This window comes from Pezoporus flaviventris, unplaced genomic scaffold, assembly GCF_033815535.1.
Source record: "Pezoporus flaviventris isolate CSIRO_AGI_PZ_B2104156 unplaced genomic scaffold, CSIRO_AGI_Pfla_v1 ptg000255l, whole genome shotgun sequence".
Lineage (NCBI taxonomy): Eukaryota > Metazoa > Chordata > Aves > Psittaciformes > Psittacidae > Pezoporus > Pezoporus flaviventris.
Genome location: NW_026892802.1, coordinates 2,894 through 18,722, shown reverse-complemented (window position 1 = coordinate 18,722; position 15,829 = coordinate 2,894). Strand labels below are relative to the sequence as shown.

Genomic DNA, 15,829 nt, shown 5'->3' with positions numbered 1-15,829 from the left:
AAACTGCTGGGCTTGGCTTAAAAAGCTCCAAATCCTTGCTGCGGAGGAGCAGGGGACACAGCCAGGGTTGAATTCTTTCTCAGTGCTGGGTGGAGAACAGATTCTCCTCGTCGCTGCTCAGAACCCGTGCTAAACACAAACCAAATGTGGCCTTCCCCCCAGCAAGGAGAAGCAGGAAGAACACCGTCAGCTCCGTGCATCCCACCTCTAGAAACCAAATCCCGCTCCTGGAAGTGCCACTGGGGTTTTCTGTTGGTGGCGGGCTGGGTTTTTCTCTCCTCCTCCTGTGAAGGGCAAGGCTGGTTTCTCAGCTCAAGGGACTTTTCAGAAGGCTGGGAGTCACTGAGCACTGCAGGGCAGTGGAAGACCCCAGTGCAGTGCTTACGTGCGTATCTACACACGCTGCATATAAACGCAGTGCTTACACACAGCTGCTGAGCTCTTTGTATTCAGCAGCACTAAGCACAAACTTCAGGCAAAAGGTGGAAGCCCAAGCTGACAGTGTCCCCTTTGCATCCAGAAACGCTTCCAGGCTTGGAAGAATCTGCTTGGATTTCCTTTAATACCAACGGGAACCCTCCGAGGCCGATTCTCGGTTCAAACAGACCCAAATTGGCAATGCTGTGGGGAACAAGCTAACCCACTGCGCGTTTGAGGTGAGCAAGGACCTGGTGATGGGATCAGGAACCCCAAGTTACCTCCAAACCCTCCCTCATAAAAAAGAAGTATTAAAGCCTTCTTCAAACCAGCTTTTGGAAGAAAAAAAGATAAAAAAGTCTCGTTTATAAATAGAGCTGCACTGGTTATAAATAAATGCACTTGGATTCCCCAAACCCTCCAGTCTCACAAAGCCTTTACGACAGCAGGGTCGGAAACCCTCGTCGCCCACCGCTCGCGGTGAGCCCGAGGGCAGCACGTTGCTGAAGAGGGGATTCTGGCAGATCCTGCCTTCCCTTCAGGCCCAACTGCCAGGCACGGACTGGTTTAGGATGAAAAGCAGTCTCCTCTTGGGCTAATTCCTTCAGAGCCGTGACGGAATTCCCTCGGAGCCTTTACGGACTCATTAGGCCACGATACATCGGCGACGTCAGGACAGGGACTGATCTACTGGCAAAGAAACATTAACAAAGGCAGTGCCTGAACCAAGAGAAAACCACTCTTGGCCCCACACACTTGGAAGTAACAGGGGAAAATGCAATGCAAGGACTGGCAAAACAAAGTATTACCTCGAATCCTGACAGTGGTTCCAAACCTGGAACAAAACAAACCCCTAAAAATCAACCCCCAAAGCAACAGATGAGGGGCCAGAAGAGCGAGGGCTTTTATCTTGCAAGAAGCCACCCCCCGAGCAGGCAGCGCCATGGGGCTGCAAGCCCCTCTTCACCCTTAGATCCTTCCTGTGACTGACGGCCCAGTTTGTGTCATGGGATTCTTTCCAGCCTTCGTTGGTCTGTGGTGTTCCCCTAAACTTCCCTGCACGAGCACCCATCAGCAAGCTCCACGCGGTTACCCTGGGCCCTTCCGATCCGCTCCCGGCTTTGGAAGCCCACAGTGCGCAGGACTAAAGAGCTCCCTGCGTCAAACAGGTCTGCAAAGAGCAAACAAGGCAGGAATCTTTGGGTAATGAAGATCAGCTGCTCCTTAAAAAAGGCTTTGGTTCCCTTGAACACTGCACAGTACAAAAGCGAGGTGCGGATCTGCAGAGCGGGCTCCTCACCCGAGCTGCGTGCGGCAGCCGCTGCGTGCAGACGTTTGCATACATCAGTAGTCAGGCAGTGTCAAAGAGAGCATCTGCCAAACACCCTACAATGCAGGAGGCATTTCCTGGTGATCCCTTCAGGCTGTGGGGGGGGTTTGCCAGAACTCCCCTGAGCAAAGAAAGAGGGGGAAGCACCGCGTTCCCCGAGAGCACGAGATGCTCTGGCTGGCGGACGTTCACCCCTGCCTCTGCTCTTGCACTCAATCAGAAAGCTGAGATTCCTGGGCTTGGAAGAAAAGGGACAGGGAATTCATTCCCTTTCTGGCTGAAAGGGGAAATCCCTTCCACACCTCTGAGGGTTTTCAAAGCAACGCCCTAGGAGACCGCTTTTACTGAAGGTCCAGAGCTGCTCACTCGACTTCACAGAAGGGAGCGAACGCCTTGGGTTATTCCAGAGCGCCTGTTCCCAGCGCTCTCATTTCCGGGCAGCGGAGAGCTAACACCAGCCGCTTTGGCAAGGAGGTGTTTCCTTCCCCCTCCCCAGCAAGGCAGGGATCGACATCACAAAGTAAGCCATGGGGTCACTCGCCCGTGGAAATGTTCCTCAAAAGCTTCCAATTTCTCTAGGTGAAGCTTTAAAAGCAGGGCTCTGCGGCAAGTGGCTGCCCCTGGCCACTCAACAGCGGCTGCCAACAAAACCCCCTCCCTGCTCTGCCTTTACAAGCACCAGGGTTAGGAGGTTGCAGCTTCCACAGCACCATCAGTTGCCAGGTCTGCTCCCAGCATGGCCAACACGGATTCCTCGATGCCCTCCGAGGTTACCACAAGTGGCTCAGCCTGGGGGAGCTCCGCCGGGCTGGGCTGCTGCCTGCCCATGGCTGCCAGCCTCAGCCTGTACTCCTCGGCCTCCTGCTCCTTCTTTAGGAGCTGGCTGCGGTATTCCTGAGCCTCCCGCTTCGCCTCTTGCAGCTGCTGCTGGAGCGCTTCCCCTTCAAGGCTGCCCTACAGAAAACAGAGTTGAGAGAGCCCGTGATGGAGCCCCAGCCTATGCCACGAGGGAGATGGGGTGGGCGAGCGCTCCAGCAGCTGGAGTTAGGAAAGCAAACTGCTCCAAGGCAGCGCTAGAACAGCCCTGGGTCGAGCTCCAGTCAGCTGCCGTGCTCATCACAGAGGCAACGGGGACACGGGAAGGCACAGACTGGTTGCTCGTTGTCCTCACGGTGTGCGGGGAGGTGGGCTGGGAAGGGACCCACGATGAATTTCAAGGGTTGGAAGGAGGGGTAACCAAGAGGTAAGGAAAAGAAAGAGCTGAAAAATAGGGCTGAAAAGCTGGGAGGCAACTGAGGAGAATGTTCTCCCTCCCAACAGAGAGATGGGAGGGTCGGTCCTGCTGCTTTGTGAAGAGCTGAGGCCTGGTTTACACCCAGTCCATGGGCTGGGCTTCTGCAGGAAGGCCTAAATCATCTTGGGAAATGACCACAGTTCATCTAACAAACTGAGGCACAGCTTCAGCACAGGCAAAGGGCTGACAAATGGCTCAGCTGCCTCCTCGCCTCCTGCCCGCGCTGGACTGAGATTCGCTCCTCTCGACCGCTTGGGTGCTCACTGCTAACGCAGGCCTGTGTGTGTGCAGGCAGAGCAGGGAACCTCTGGGCAGAGCTTGCTCCAGAGCCGGGCTCAGCTGAGCAGGATACAGCTCCTTCCTATCCCGAGGTGGCTCTGGCAGAGCAGAAGCCAGGCATGGGAACACACGGGAGATGACAGCAACCCAAGCCAGGAGCAGGGATATCTACCTTGTCTCCTCCCGAGTCACAGGCGTTTTGTTCCACCTTCTGCTTCTTGGCCACGGGCTGGTCCTCCTCTTCTGCACAAGCTCTGTCTTCGAGAGCAGTCTCTTCTGCAGCCTGGCCAGCAGGTACAGTTAACACTGCAGAATGAAAAGGGGACAAGTTACCCAGTGCGAGACAGGCTCTTGCACAGCCGCTTCCATCGGCGTGGGTCTGGAGGAGACCTGTGGACCAGGAACGCCCAAGTCTGCCTGGACAGGAGAGAAACTCTGGACTGGGTTTCCAGTTTCCTTCATTCAGGCCCCTGAAATACCCAAGTATGTCACTGCAATGGGGCTGACAGAACCCACAGGCAAATATTTGCATCTTAAAAGGTAAGGGAGGTACAAACGATCATTCTGATGCCTCGGTAATGCTGAGGCAGGCTCAGCAACAGGAACAGAAAGCTCTCCTTAAAAATTCCCCGTACACAGTCCCATGGCCAAGCTCTGGATCCGCTTTAAGAGCACGCAAGAGGCACAAATACTCTACATTTTCAACCTGCAAACACTGGGGGCCCGCTTTGGGAAGCCAATAGCAGGAATTCATCCAACCAAGGGGGGGAAAGGCACCACGTGAGCTCCTGAAGGCAGCGCTAAACAGTTCTCCCTTTTTCTTCCTTAGCCTAAGAAGGGGTTACAAGCCAGGAATTCCTTCTTGGATTCTGAACCATCATCAGCCTCAGAATATTGCTCTTAGCTCATGAAGTCCATAAACGGGACTGCTGCAGCCCATCCTGCACTGCAGCACTGTATGCACCTTGCAGGAGAGCTGCGCTGCTCCCTAATCCTCTTCGGCTGCACCAGTGTTAATCCAAATCATTGAGTATCCCTAGGACACGCTAAAAGAATTGTCAGGAGTAGTCAAGGCTGAGGAATTCCATCCCTTGAGGACACAACAATTCACTGTATGAGCACCTGGGGCTCTGCCCTGCTTTACTAAACACTATTTACACGTGCCTTGTAAAACTGAGGGATCACACTGCTCTATGACCAGCGTTACGGGGGGGGAAAGGTGTATTTAAGTTGATATTAAGGGCCTAATATGAAGTTCTCCAAGAACAGTGGAGTGAGTGCTAAAGGCAACAGGTTGCTCTTCCATCTGCAGGCTGATTTACTCCCATACTGGGAAGTCTGCCATAAGATAAAGGAACTGTCCTTGGCTGGCTGCTGGAGAGCCAGCGGCTAACTCTGCGCTTCTCCTCCCGCAGCATTCCACTGAAGCTGTTTGGGTTTGATGCAAGGACTGGGATATCGCAGTCTGGCAGCGTGGACGACGCTACCAAGAGGTCTCACGCAAGCTCTGCTGCCAGTGTGAGCCACAGAGACCTTCTTAAGCCCTCCTGGAGCCCAGCACTGAGGCACAGACCTGTTACACCACAGTGCTGACCGCACCAGCCCTCCGGCGCTCCACAGGGCTCACGGGCAGCACTAACTGTATTACCCCCTCCTAAAGGGACTCCTCGGCACTGCCTTCCCAGCTCAGCTCCTTACCTTGCTGCCCATCCTGCACGCTCAGGATGAAGGGCTGGCTGAGGCCACTGCTGGGGAGGGCTGTCTGCAGGCTGCCCAGGGAAATGCTCTCTGACACAATGGCGATGAGGCGCTGCCCTCCGCTGCCAACCACTTCTTGTATGGCAGAATCCACAGGATTTCCTTCCCCTGCCTCCTCTGCCTTACCTTGAGGAATTAAGTGCCAGAAAAGAAGAGGAAGAACGTCAGGGTTTCCTTCTCCCTTCCTTGAACACAAACTCAAGCTTGCAGCTCGAGGCTCGCGGGACGCCTGCATCTGGGAAACAACCCGGACGTGCAGCAAAGCTCAGAGGGGAAAGACAACCTGCTACACCCCAGGCAAAACCAGTGCTCTAGAGCAAAACCAGCACGTTGTGGTGTAAGGCAAGGAGTGCTAGCACAGCAGCACGGTGGGTCAATCAAAAAGCCTGCAGCTGGAGGCAGCTGTTAAGCAGAGCTGGCTCTGGGAAGCTTCCTTCCGTGACCCAGCTCTAATGAAGACAAACCACAGGCCAAAAGTGCCTCAAGAGCCCCATCCACACCAGCAGGGCCAAAGCAGCCCTGAGGAGGCTGTTTAGCTTGGCTGGGTGACTGCAGAGAGGTTCAGCTTCCTGGCACCCTTTTTGTGTGACTTATGGGCTGTACAAGGAATCAGGACTGCAGAGCCCGGGCTGCATCCTGCTCTCAGGGTGAGCTGCAAGCGCAGGAAACGGGATCCAACCGGCGACGCAGACGCCCTAAGAGAGGAAAGCACTCGAGCAGCCCAGGTCAAGGAGCTTAAAGGGGAACTGCCCCTCTCTAGAGTCTAGGGAAACCACCTGGCTTTGGGGAAAAGAAGTGAATGTTAAAGGATTATATAGACATTATCAGAGTCCTAAATCTGAAGTTACAGGTCAAACATTACAAACATAAAAGACCATAAAACAACCCCAAAACCCACCCAAACCTTCCCCTAAGAAAAAGTAACCAGAACTTCAGGAGACTCAAACCATTTGCTGACAACCAACCGTGTATGAGACCGGGCCAGAAACCATTTCAGCCCATTCCTCCTAAATCAGTATTCATCTACATTTAGACGTTCAAGTAAACCCATGCTGGTTTTTGTTTCTCTTTTTAGTATCTGTTAAAACCTGTCAAGAGCAGTCACACACGCCAGCTAATAAAAACTAAGTTACTTCGATTGGGAACAGCTGCTGGGTTTTGAATCATGCTCCAACTGGGATGAAAGCCCCAAATTCACTCCCTGCTTCCCAAATATTGATCGTCCTCTCTTCTTTACCCTGAAAACGAGGCAAAAAATCCCTTCCACGTCTTCCATTTCCTCCCAGGATGCTGCCGACACAAACCTGAACGTGCCGACACCTCCGCGAGGGCTGCGAGCGTGGCGAGCACGGAGGTGGTGGAGCTGGCAAACTGCACCGTGGAGCCATGGCGATCACCTGCTGGGGAAACGGGAGCCTCAGGACCTGCCACAGCTCGACGTGAATAGGGGTGACCTTATCAGTGTCTATAAATATACAAAGGGGGAGTGTCACGAGGATGGAGCCAGGCTCTACTCAGTGGCAAACAACGAGAGGACAAGGGGTAATGGGTACAAACTGGAACACAAGAGGTTCCACTTAAACTTGAGGTCCCTTCCAATCTCTAGCATGCTGTGATCCTGTGTGATACTGTGAATAAAGCAGGCGGCAACCATTCCGGTCCTGGAGCCCACGGCACCAGCTCTGAAGCATCTCCGAGGCTCCCAGTGGTCAATGGGAAAAGGGGGGTGCTGCAGATAGCTTTTCATGGGGTGCCTTTCCTCCTAGTGACTGTAACAAGGGCTTGGCTATTCCTTTGCAACAGACTGGACCCACGTTCACGTACAGAACTGGCTCTGTGTTGCACTGCAGCTTTTACCTGCGAACCCCAAAGGGTATATGAAACTCATTGGGTAGCATGAACAGATTACAGCCCCCACGTTCCTCCTCAGCAGTACTTTGTGGGCCAAGCTGCAGCTGGTTACAGAGCAGTTTGGTCTGAGACAGGAACTGCCTGCACACGTTGCTGGGTTTCAATGCACTGAGCATGCAGGTCCTTTCCTCCTCCCCTCTCAGCCTCGGTAACGGAAAGACCACGGTTACTGCAATGGGGCATTGATGTGAATGAGATAAACAAGCCCTCTCGGGCCCCCAAAACAATGTTTCTTCCTCCAATTGACCATAGTAATTCCTATTCAAAGGCAGACTTAGTAAGAATGGAACAGGAAATTAACTAAACGGGCCCAAACTCAGCGCATCCAACCCACAGTTCCCCTTCCAACAAAACAAAACAGAGATCCTGTACCTCATTGCCAGCGTAGATAAATAGATTATAAGCACACAAAGGGAAGTTCATACAGAGTTCCCCTGCCTTAACCCTTGCAACCTATTGTCTCCCTTTCTCACCACCTCCTGACTTTATCAGGGTTATCAAGGGACTTGTTTTCCATGAATGACGCTTTCAAAAGGCCCAGTGACTGTTTGCAGCAGCTTGGAACCACGTTCCTCCAGACCAGCTAAAGACACCTCTTAGAGCAGGAGACAGGGGCTGCTTTCAAGCTGACTGCCTGTTACCGGTGCTGGAAGTGTTGGGGGGGTGGAAAAACCCAGGGTGGTTCAGTCCAGTCACATGTGGACAGTAAGGCACTGTTGTCTTGGGTACTGAGAGAGGGGATTTACACTGCAGGATACACACGGAGAAGTGAGAGCCCCAAGAGCTCATCTGCAGCGCTGCTCACTGCGGCTGGGTTCAAGGGGCTCAGAGCCACCACCCAGCTCAGCCCAGTGAAACCAAGGCAGAGATCGATTTCCACATCAAAGGGATAGGGGAAATAGGAAAGAACAGAACGATTCCAGCTAAAGGGGCTGCATTTGAACCAGGAGAAGGTCTCAAGAGGCTGTGACTGTGTTTAAGCTGTAAATCAGCAGGGCCTCTGCCTCCTGCCTGGCTTCCAGGCACAGCCTGATCCATCTGCAGACGCAGTGATGCTGATCATGGCAAGAGCATCACCTGGGGTACAAACCACCAAGTTCTACGCACCTTTGGGTTTGTGAAATACCCTTATCCCACAAACTGACGACGCTGTGCACCAGTCACACTGCATTTCCTTCACGGGTGCTAGAGGAACACATTGGTTCTGCGATAGGGTTTGTCAGTGCTCCAAAGCTGCAAGCAGCCCTGAAAGCTTTGGGAGCAGGTCTGGAGAGTTGCTGAGGCCTCCGTGGCCAGGCAGAGAGGTCCATGTGGGACTGCACAACATCAGCATCCGGGATGTTAAAAGCACTCTCTAGCTGCCAAGCAAACATTCACGCATGTGAACAGTCTCGCTAACCAAAGGATTACTCACACGCAGAAGTGTTTGCAGGAGGAGGGCAAATAACTTCACAAAACTTGTATTTAGTAGCCTCCTTGAGACTGAAAACAATTTCCCCCAATACAGAAAAATCGCTGTAAGAGTTATGATGAAAATCACACAAAAAGAACGCAGCACTCAGGCTCTGAAGCGTTTTTCCCCACCAAAATAAGGCTCACAGAACAATGGGGAGCCGAAATATTTCCATCCAACACGTGGGATAGAAGAAATGGGGAGTAATGGACACATCCAATAGACCTGCTTATCGTGCAGTTTCCCTACTCGACATTTATACAGCAAAACATCCACTCAGCTCCTGTAGGCAGTAAAGATGAAAGCAAACGTTCCCCAACCGCTCCGCAGTGCCCAAGACCTGGCACAGGCAATAATCCTCGTTTTCCCTCTGTTGCAATCAGCCCAATCCCATGTCTCAAGCTCTGTTGCTTGTAAGAGACCTGGGGCAGAGCCACAGCTGAGCTCAGCAGAGCTCTGCCCCTCACGGTGGCACCACCTTTAGTAAGAGCAGCTGGAAATCTGCTTTGTTCCCTCCTCACTCGGAGGCAGGAAGCAGGAGCTGGGTGTGTTTGCGGCCACTTTACCCTTTTCCTCTCCTAAATGACCATCTGCCCTCTACTGGTAAGCAGCCGGAGGAGCTTTTCTCAAGGCTTTCCCACCGGAGGGCCCACAGCACCTTACCTGAGGTTGCTTTGGCACTTGCTGAAGAGACGAGCTCAGTGAGATCAAGAACCTCCCCTGGCGTAAGAAGGAACGGGGAGGTGAGAGCCACAGTGCTGCCGATGGGGGTCGTTCCCTCTGGGTGAGGGTTTACCTGGTTCTGCATCGCTTCCTAGGGCAGAGGGTGGGCTCAGGTACACATTGCTCATGCTTTCTCTGGTGCTTAGCACCCCTGAAACACTTTAGAGGCAGATAATTTCTCTCTGCAGCGTGTCGGGGGCACCAGCGCAAAAGCTGTGACAAAACTGCCCCTAAACTTGGCAACTTACACTACAAGCACACAAGTATCTGAAGGGGGGCTATAGGGATGCTGGGGAGGGACTCTTCATTAGGGACTGCAGTGACAGGACAAGGGGGAACGGGTTCAAACTGAAACAGGGGAAGTTTAGATTGGATCTAAGGAGGAAATTCTTCCCTGTGAGGGTGCTGAGGCACTGGAATGGGTTGCCCAGGGAGGTTGTGAATGCTCCATCCCTGGCGGTGTTCAAGGCCAGGTTGGACAGAGCCTTGGGTGCCCTGGTTTAGTGTGAGGTGTCCCTGCCCATGGCAGGGGGCTGGAACTGGATGATCTCAAGGTCCTTTCCAACCCAACCCATTCTGTGATTCTAAAAGATGCATGGAAACAAAACCCTATCACCCACTGACTCCTAGAGGACCGCAGCAGTTGATGACAACCGATCCCATCAAACACGATAGGATCACTCTACCGCAGATACAGCTGTGGGTCAGAGACCTACCACCACGTCTCCCTCCTCAGCCTACCTGCAGCATCACCAGAGTCTCTGGATTGTTCTTGTCCAAAGCAATATCAAAAGCCGATTTATCGAACTTGCTGAAAGCATGGACATCAGCTCCGTGCCTGAGCAGCAGCTCGACGATGTCGCGGTGGTCGTGCTCCGTGGCCCAGTGCAAAGCAGTCATTTTCAGCATGTCTTTGGCGTTCACATCAGCCCCGTTCTGCAAGAAATCAGCATTACCTGTCAGCATGCTCTTCATGCCTCAAAGGCAGGGCCTGCTCTAGCGTTTCAACAGGGACATCACCACCCATCTCCCTTCCAGCGCTCACCTTGATGAGCAGCTCCACGATCTGCGTGTGCCCGTCGGCCGCAGCCACGTGCAGCGGCGTCCGGTCCACTTTTGTTCGGGCATCTCTGCTAACCCCAGCTCGAAGGAGAACCTCTGCTGTTGAGTAGTGGCCGTACTGGGCAGCCAGGTGCAGAGGGGACGTCCCGAGCTGCGTGGGAACACAGAGGCAGTTATTGCAGCAAGAGGGGACAGGCACAGAAACCACCACGTGTGGATTGCAGGAATCAAAAAGACAAAGGTGATGGGAGAAACGACCTGAACCTTTTTTCCCTCCACTTCTAAATAGGGGGTTGCACACCCCATAATCTTCCTGACAGACGTTAAGCTTTGTAGGAATCGGTATCTGATAACTGCACCAAACTGCACCATCCCTTTATCCCTGAGCTTCCATCCCACGCCGCAGCAGCTCTGCCACTTCCATACTGTGAGATCATTCCCCCACTGTCGAGAAAAGGGCATTATCACAAGAACCATGGAATGGTTTGGGTTGGAAAGGACCTTGAGATCATCCAGTTCCAACCCCCCTGCCATGGGCAGGGACACCTCCCACTAAACCAGGGCACCCAAGGCTCTGTCCAAGCTGGCCTTGAACACCGCCAGGGATGGAGCATTCACAGCTTCCAGCTCTGCTCCCTCTTGGCCTGCTTAATTCCTTCATCTCACAAAGCATGGACAGAGTGGTAAGTTAGGAAATTACAAGGATTAGAGACGGAAAATGACTACTGATGGCTTCCTCACTATGGGCTTGTCTCCTGTTTATCCAACTATTATTCTTCTTTTTCATTAGACCTCTTAATTCCTTTCCCACCCAGGATGGGCTGGTTTGGTTTTGGGGCTTTGTGGAAACAAAACAAACCTCACAAACCAGAGATGAGTTTCTTGACCGGGAGTTTACACACTTAAATAAAGCATTTTTAGAAGAACTTCTTATTCCTGAAGAGGTTTATCAGTTCTTCTCATTGGAACCGACTCATCATTTATCTCAGCTGTTGGGAACTGCGTTTCTTAAAGCATCAAACCCTACACACCAAACCCTATACTGCTGTCTGGGACAACAGGGTCCTTGTGACCGTGCTCGTGTGCATTAGGCACAGATCAATCTTTACACAAACAGTTTCTAAAGTGCTTTATGTGGCATCTGCTCTGCCACAGAAACCCAGAGGCACATCACCTGCCAACCTCCCCTCGGGTTTTACTGCTCCAACTGACATCTGTGCCCTCCGGTTCAGCCCTAAAGAGCACGCACGCACACACAGAGCCCGTTCCACACGGAACCCAGCACAGGGACAGACCCAGTCGGTGGTGAAGGGAGCGCCGCTCGCCATCAGCTTCCTCACTTCGTCATCTTCGCCTTTGCGAGCTGCCTCGAGCAGCCTCTTCCCCAGGTCCACCAAGGACATCTTCACACATGGGAACAAGTGTCTGCTGGAAGCTGCTTTCGAAGCCAGGAAAGGGAAAAGGGACAAGCAGCACTGAGGCACAGACGTGGACTTCAGAAGCGCTGTACAACCACGGCCCACGTGGACGCGCCACCGTCCCACCCAGAACCAGGCCCAAAACTACCAATAACTGGGTACAAATATAGAATCATGGAATGGGTTGGGTTGGGAAGGACCTGAAGATCATCCAGTTCCAACCCCCTGCCGTGGGCAGGGACACCTCACACTAAACCAGGGCACCCAAGGCTCTGTCCAAGCTGGCCTTGAACACCGCCAGGGATGGAGCATTCACAACCTCCCTGGGCAACCCATTCCAGTGCCTCAGCACCCTCACAGGAAAGAATTTCCTTCTTATATCCAATCCAAACCTCCCCTGTTTAAGTTTTAACGCATTACCCCTTGTCCTGTCACTACAGTCCCTAATGAAGAGTCCCTCCTCAGCATCCCTATAGCCCCCTTCAGACACTGGAAGCTGCTCTGAGGTCTCCCCGCAGCTTCTCTTCTCCAGGCTGAACAGCCCCAACTTCCTCAGCCTGTCTCCATACAGGAGGTGCTCCAGCCCCTGCTCATCCTCGTGGCCTCCTCTGGACTTGTTCCAACAGTTCCACGTCCTTTTTATGTTGAGGACCCCAGAACTGCACACAATGCTCCAGGTGAGGTCTCACCCGAGCAGCGTGGAGGGGCAGGATCACCTCCTTAATGTTAATTTTTATAAATTTAATAATTTTCCTTTTTTATATCAATATATGAATATTTAAATAATTTCCTTATAAGTAAATATCTATTATACATATCTACAACAATTCACCTACGAATATTCATCCTGTTGCTCAGCTCTGTGCCCTCCCAGACAGAGGCAGGGCCAGGCACCGCGAGCCAGCAGAGCTCCTGCCAGCGATGCTGCTCACCTCGACAGCACCTCGCACGGACACGAAGCCTTGCCCATGGGGATCCACTTCCAGGAGCAGGACCTGTAGGAGCGAGCACGCATCTGGATGAGTCTTCAAGCACTCAATCCCCAACTCTGATCCCCAGCACTCACAACTACGCACGGGGGGGAGCTACCCTTGGCCAGGATAAAGCAAACCTTGGTGTCTGCAGGGATTTGCTCAAGGCCATACAAGGACCAGGACCTGTGCTCGCTGCACCCCCATAAGACACAAGCACGGGGATGGGGAATGCAGCAGCTCCCGGGGATGGGGCTCTGCTGGGGTCTGCCAGGAGGCTCAAATCCTGCCTCAAAGCCTCGCCGTTAACTCATGGGCACCAAACGAACGCCAGCGCCGAGGGGCCCGGTGCCAAGCAGCGTTAAGAGCGATGCCAGCAGCCTTCAGCTCGCTGCTTTCCCCCCGATTCCTTCCCTATTTCTCCCCTCCTCGGGCACCAACAGCACAAACCCATCGCAGCGAAGCCCAAGAGCAAACCTGAGCCCCATGGGGCTGCAGCGCCCGTCCCAGCTCCCCCCTCCACTTCACCATGGGGGCTCCCTGCCTTCCCAAGGTGCCGCTATGGCACAACAGCACCCAGGGCTCGCAGTGCCCCCCTCGGCACTTGTGGGGCTGCGTGTGGGGAAGGAAGGAGGGGGGCTCCTGATCCCTCCTCCCCACAGGAGCAACCCCCCGGCGGGCCTGGGACCCCTCGGCTCCACCCGGGTCGCTCCCACACGGGACCCCCAAAACACGATGGGGGGGGGGGGAGCACAGCCCCTTCCCATCACCTCCAAACGGGCTCGGGAGCTGCTCCCTCACAGCCCCCCCCCCTCTGCCCCCCAGGACCCTCACAGCCCCCCCCCTCCAGGACCCTCACAGCCCCCCCCCCCTCCTCTGCCCCCCAGGACCCTCACAGGCTCCCCCCCTCCAGGACCCTCACAGCCCCCCCCCTCCTCCTCTGCCCCCCAGGACCCTCACAGCCCCCCCCCCCCCCCCCGCCCCCAGAACCCTCACAGCCCCCCCCCCCCCTTCCTCTGCCCCCCAGAACCCTCACAGCCCCCCCCCCCCCCCTTCCAGGACCCTCACAGCCCCCCCCCCCTCTTTCCTCTGCCCCCCAGAACCCTCACAGCCCCCCCCCCCCTTCCAGGACCCTCACAGCCCCCCCCCCCCTCTTTCCTCTGCCCCCCAGAACCCTCACAGGCCCCCCCCCTCCAGGACCCTCACAGCCCCCCCCCTTCCTCTGCCCCCCAGAACCCTCACAGGCCCCCCCCCCCCCCCCCCCCTTCCAGGACCCTCACAGCCCCCCCCCTTTGCCCCCCAGAACCCTCCCCCCCCCCCAGCCCCGTTCCCACGGGGGTCCCCCCTTCACCCCCCCCGTCCCCACTCACTCAGCGGCTCGCACCCCCCCCCCGCACGCGGCTGTTCGCGCCTCGCGGCACCGCCCCCTCCGCGGCTGTTCCCGCCCCTCCCGCCGCGGCCACGCAAAATGGCCGACCTGTGTGAAGGCGGAGGGATACCTCACCGGTAACAAAAGAGTTCCCGGCCGCTAGCGGGGAATAGGGGCGGATTGCGCCTTCCCTCGCTGGCACAGAGGGCACGGGGCGGGATTAGGGACGTTCTCCTTTACCCCAGCACCCTCCCAGCCCGGGAGGAGGGCGGCGAGCAACGGCGGAGCCCTAAACGGGGAGTATTTTCTACAGCGGAAGGATCGCAGGAGGAGCGCAGTGTTCTATTGGAGTGATGCGGCCCTGCAGTTAGTCCCGGCAGAGGCCTTCAGGCGCCAAGTACAAAAGGGCGGTGGAGCCGCGCTGTGGTGCGCGGGTTTTGTGTCTCCTTAAGCGTTTGGGTACGTCTGTGTGCATGTAAATGTGTGTACAAGTGTGTACGTACATGTATATAAAGTCCTTTGTGGGTCCTCCTCCTGTGAGGGCTCCGTTCCGAGCCGAGGGGCAGCGCTCCGGGAGCTTCCCCTTCCCCCCCCCCCCCCTAGGCCGTTTAAACGGTGAGGTTGAGGCAATGCCCTGAATGTGCTTGGGATAAAGTTTGGGGTAGGAGGCAACTTAAGGGGAGAGCTCGGAGCAGCTCCAGTGCCTGAAGGGGCTATGGGAAACCAGGGCAAGGGCCTGTAGGGAGAGGCCCAAGGGGAATGGGTTTAACCTGCCTGAGGGGACGTAGGGGTAGGATCTGAGGCAGAAGCTCTTCCCTGTGAGGCTGCTGAGGCGCTGGAATGGGTTGAATGGAGAAGGTTTGGCTGCCCCATCCCTGGCAGTGCTCGTGGCCGGTTGGAGCATCCCACTCTAATGGGAGCTGTCCCTGCCCGTGGCTTTAGATGAGCTTTAAGCTCCCTTCAACCCAATCCATCCTATGGAAATAATCACTTAGGTTCTTTCCCCATTGAAATCCTGTGCAGCATTTGGGAAGACACGGGTGCATCCGTTCTTAACGCACCCTAAAAAGATTTAAAGCAATTTAATAGCAAATTATGGAAATAACCAGATTCCGGCCTGCGGGGGTTCTTTTTAAAGGATCCACGGGAACGTGTACGGTTTGAAGTACTTTAATTCAAGTTTCATAATAAATACTGTGGGGTTTCCCAGCTGGGAACACAGAAATCACAGCTCTGCATAGGAGGGTTTCCATTTGTCACCTCTGGCTTCACATGGTTCACAGTCCGGCTGCCGGCTCCCTTCTGGAGGTTACAGGCAAAGGGCAGGTTTTCCCAATGTATTCCTCCTTTTTGGGGCACCTTGTGGCTGCTGCCTGAGCTTCCACCCCCCCCCCCTCAACCCTTAGGACAGCTTGAAATGTTCCCCATCACCCCATTAAACCCCCCTGCCAAAAGGAAACCACCGTCAGGAAGACAAATCACTGGTGTTCCCTCTCCCATGTGGGGGGAATAAAGCCCACAGCTGTTTCAAAGCAAAACATGATCCAGGGATGGGGACTGTGTTCCTCGTTTTGGCATGATGCTCGGGAAGAGGCTTCATCCGGACACCTCTCCAAGGAGAATGCAGCATTTTGGTGGTTGTAGCTTTTAAAGGGCTGGGGCAATTGGCTGCGGAACCAGAGGCGTTTTCATTCTGGGGTAAGAGCAAACTGAATTCTCCCTATCTTTCAGCACAGCCCTTGCTTCCCACCCGGCTCCCAGGAGGTACCCGGAGCACTTGGGATAAAGCACAGGGGGGAGAAAAAAATGGAGAAAAAGGCAGATTTTGGGCAGCGAACACCCAG

The 15,829-nt window shown here is 54.7% G+C and overlaps 1 protein-coding gene across 1 annotated transcript; it reads right to left on the bottom strand.

Moving 5' to 3' along the window:
• Positions 1–2,431: 2,431 nt before the first annotated feature.
• GABPB2 (GA binding protein transcription factor subunit beta 2) lies at positions 2,432–12,635 on the bottom strand. The gene is made up of 9 exons (XM_061442921.1): positions 12,578–12,635; positions 11,523–11,662; positions 10,211–10,378; positions 9,907–10,101; positions 9,106–9,256; positions 6,383–6,475; positions 5,019–5,342; positions 3,493–3,626; positions 2,432–2,701 (listed from the first exon to the last, which is right to left on the bottom strand). The coding sequence occupies exons 2-9, from the start codon at positions 11,628–11,630 to the stop codon at positions 2,432–2,434; spliced, it is 1,443 nt and encodes a 480-aa protein (XP_061298905.1). The 5' UTR covers positions 11,631–11,662; positions 12,578–12,635.
• Positions 12,636–15,829: the final 3,194 nt, after the last annotated feature.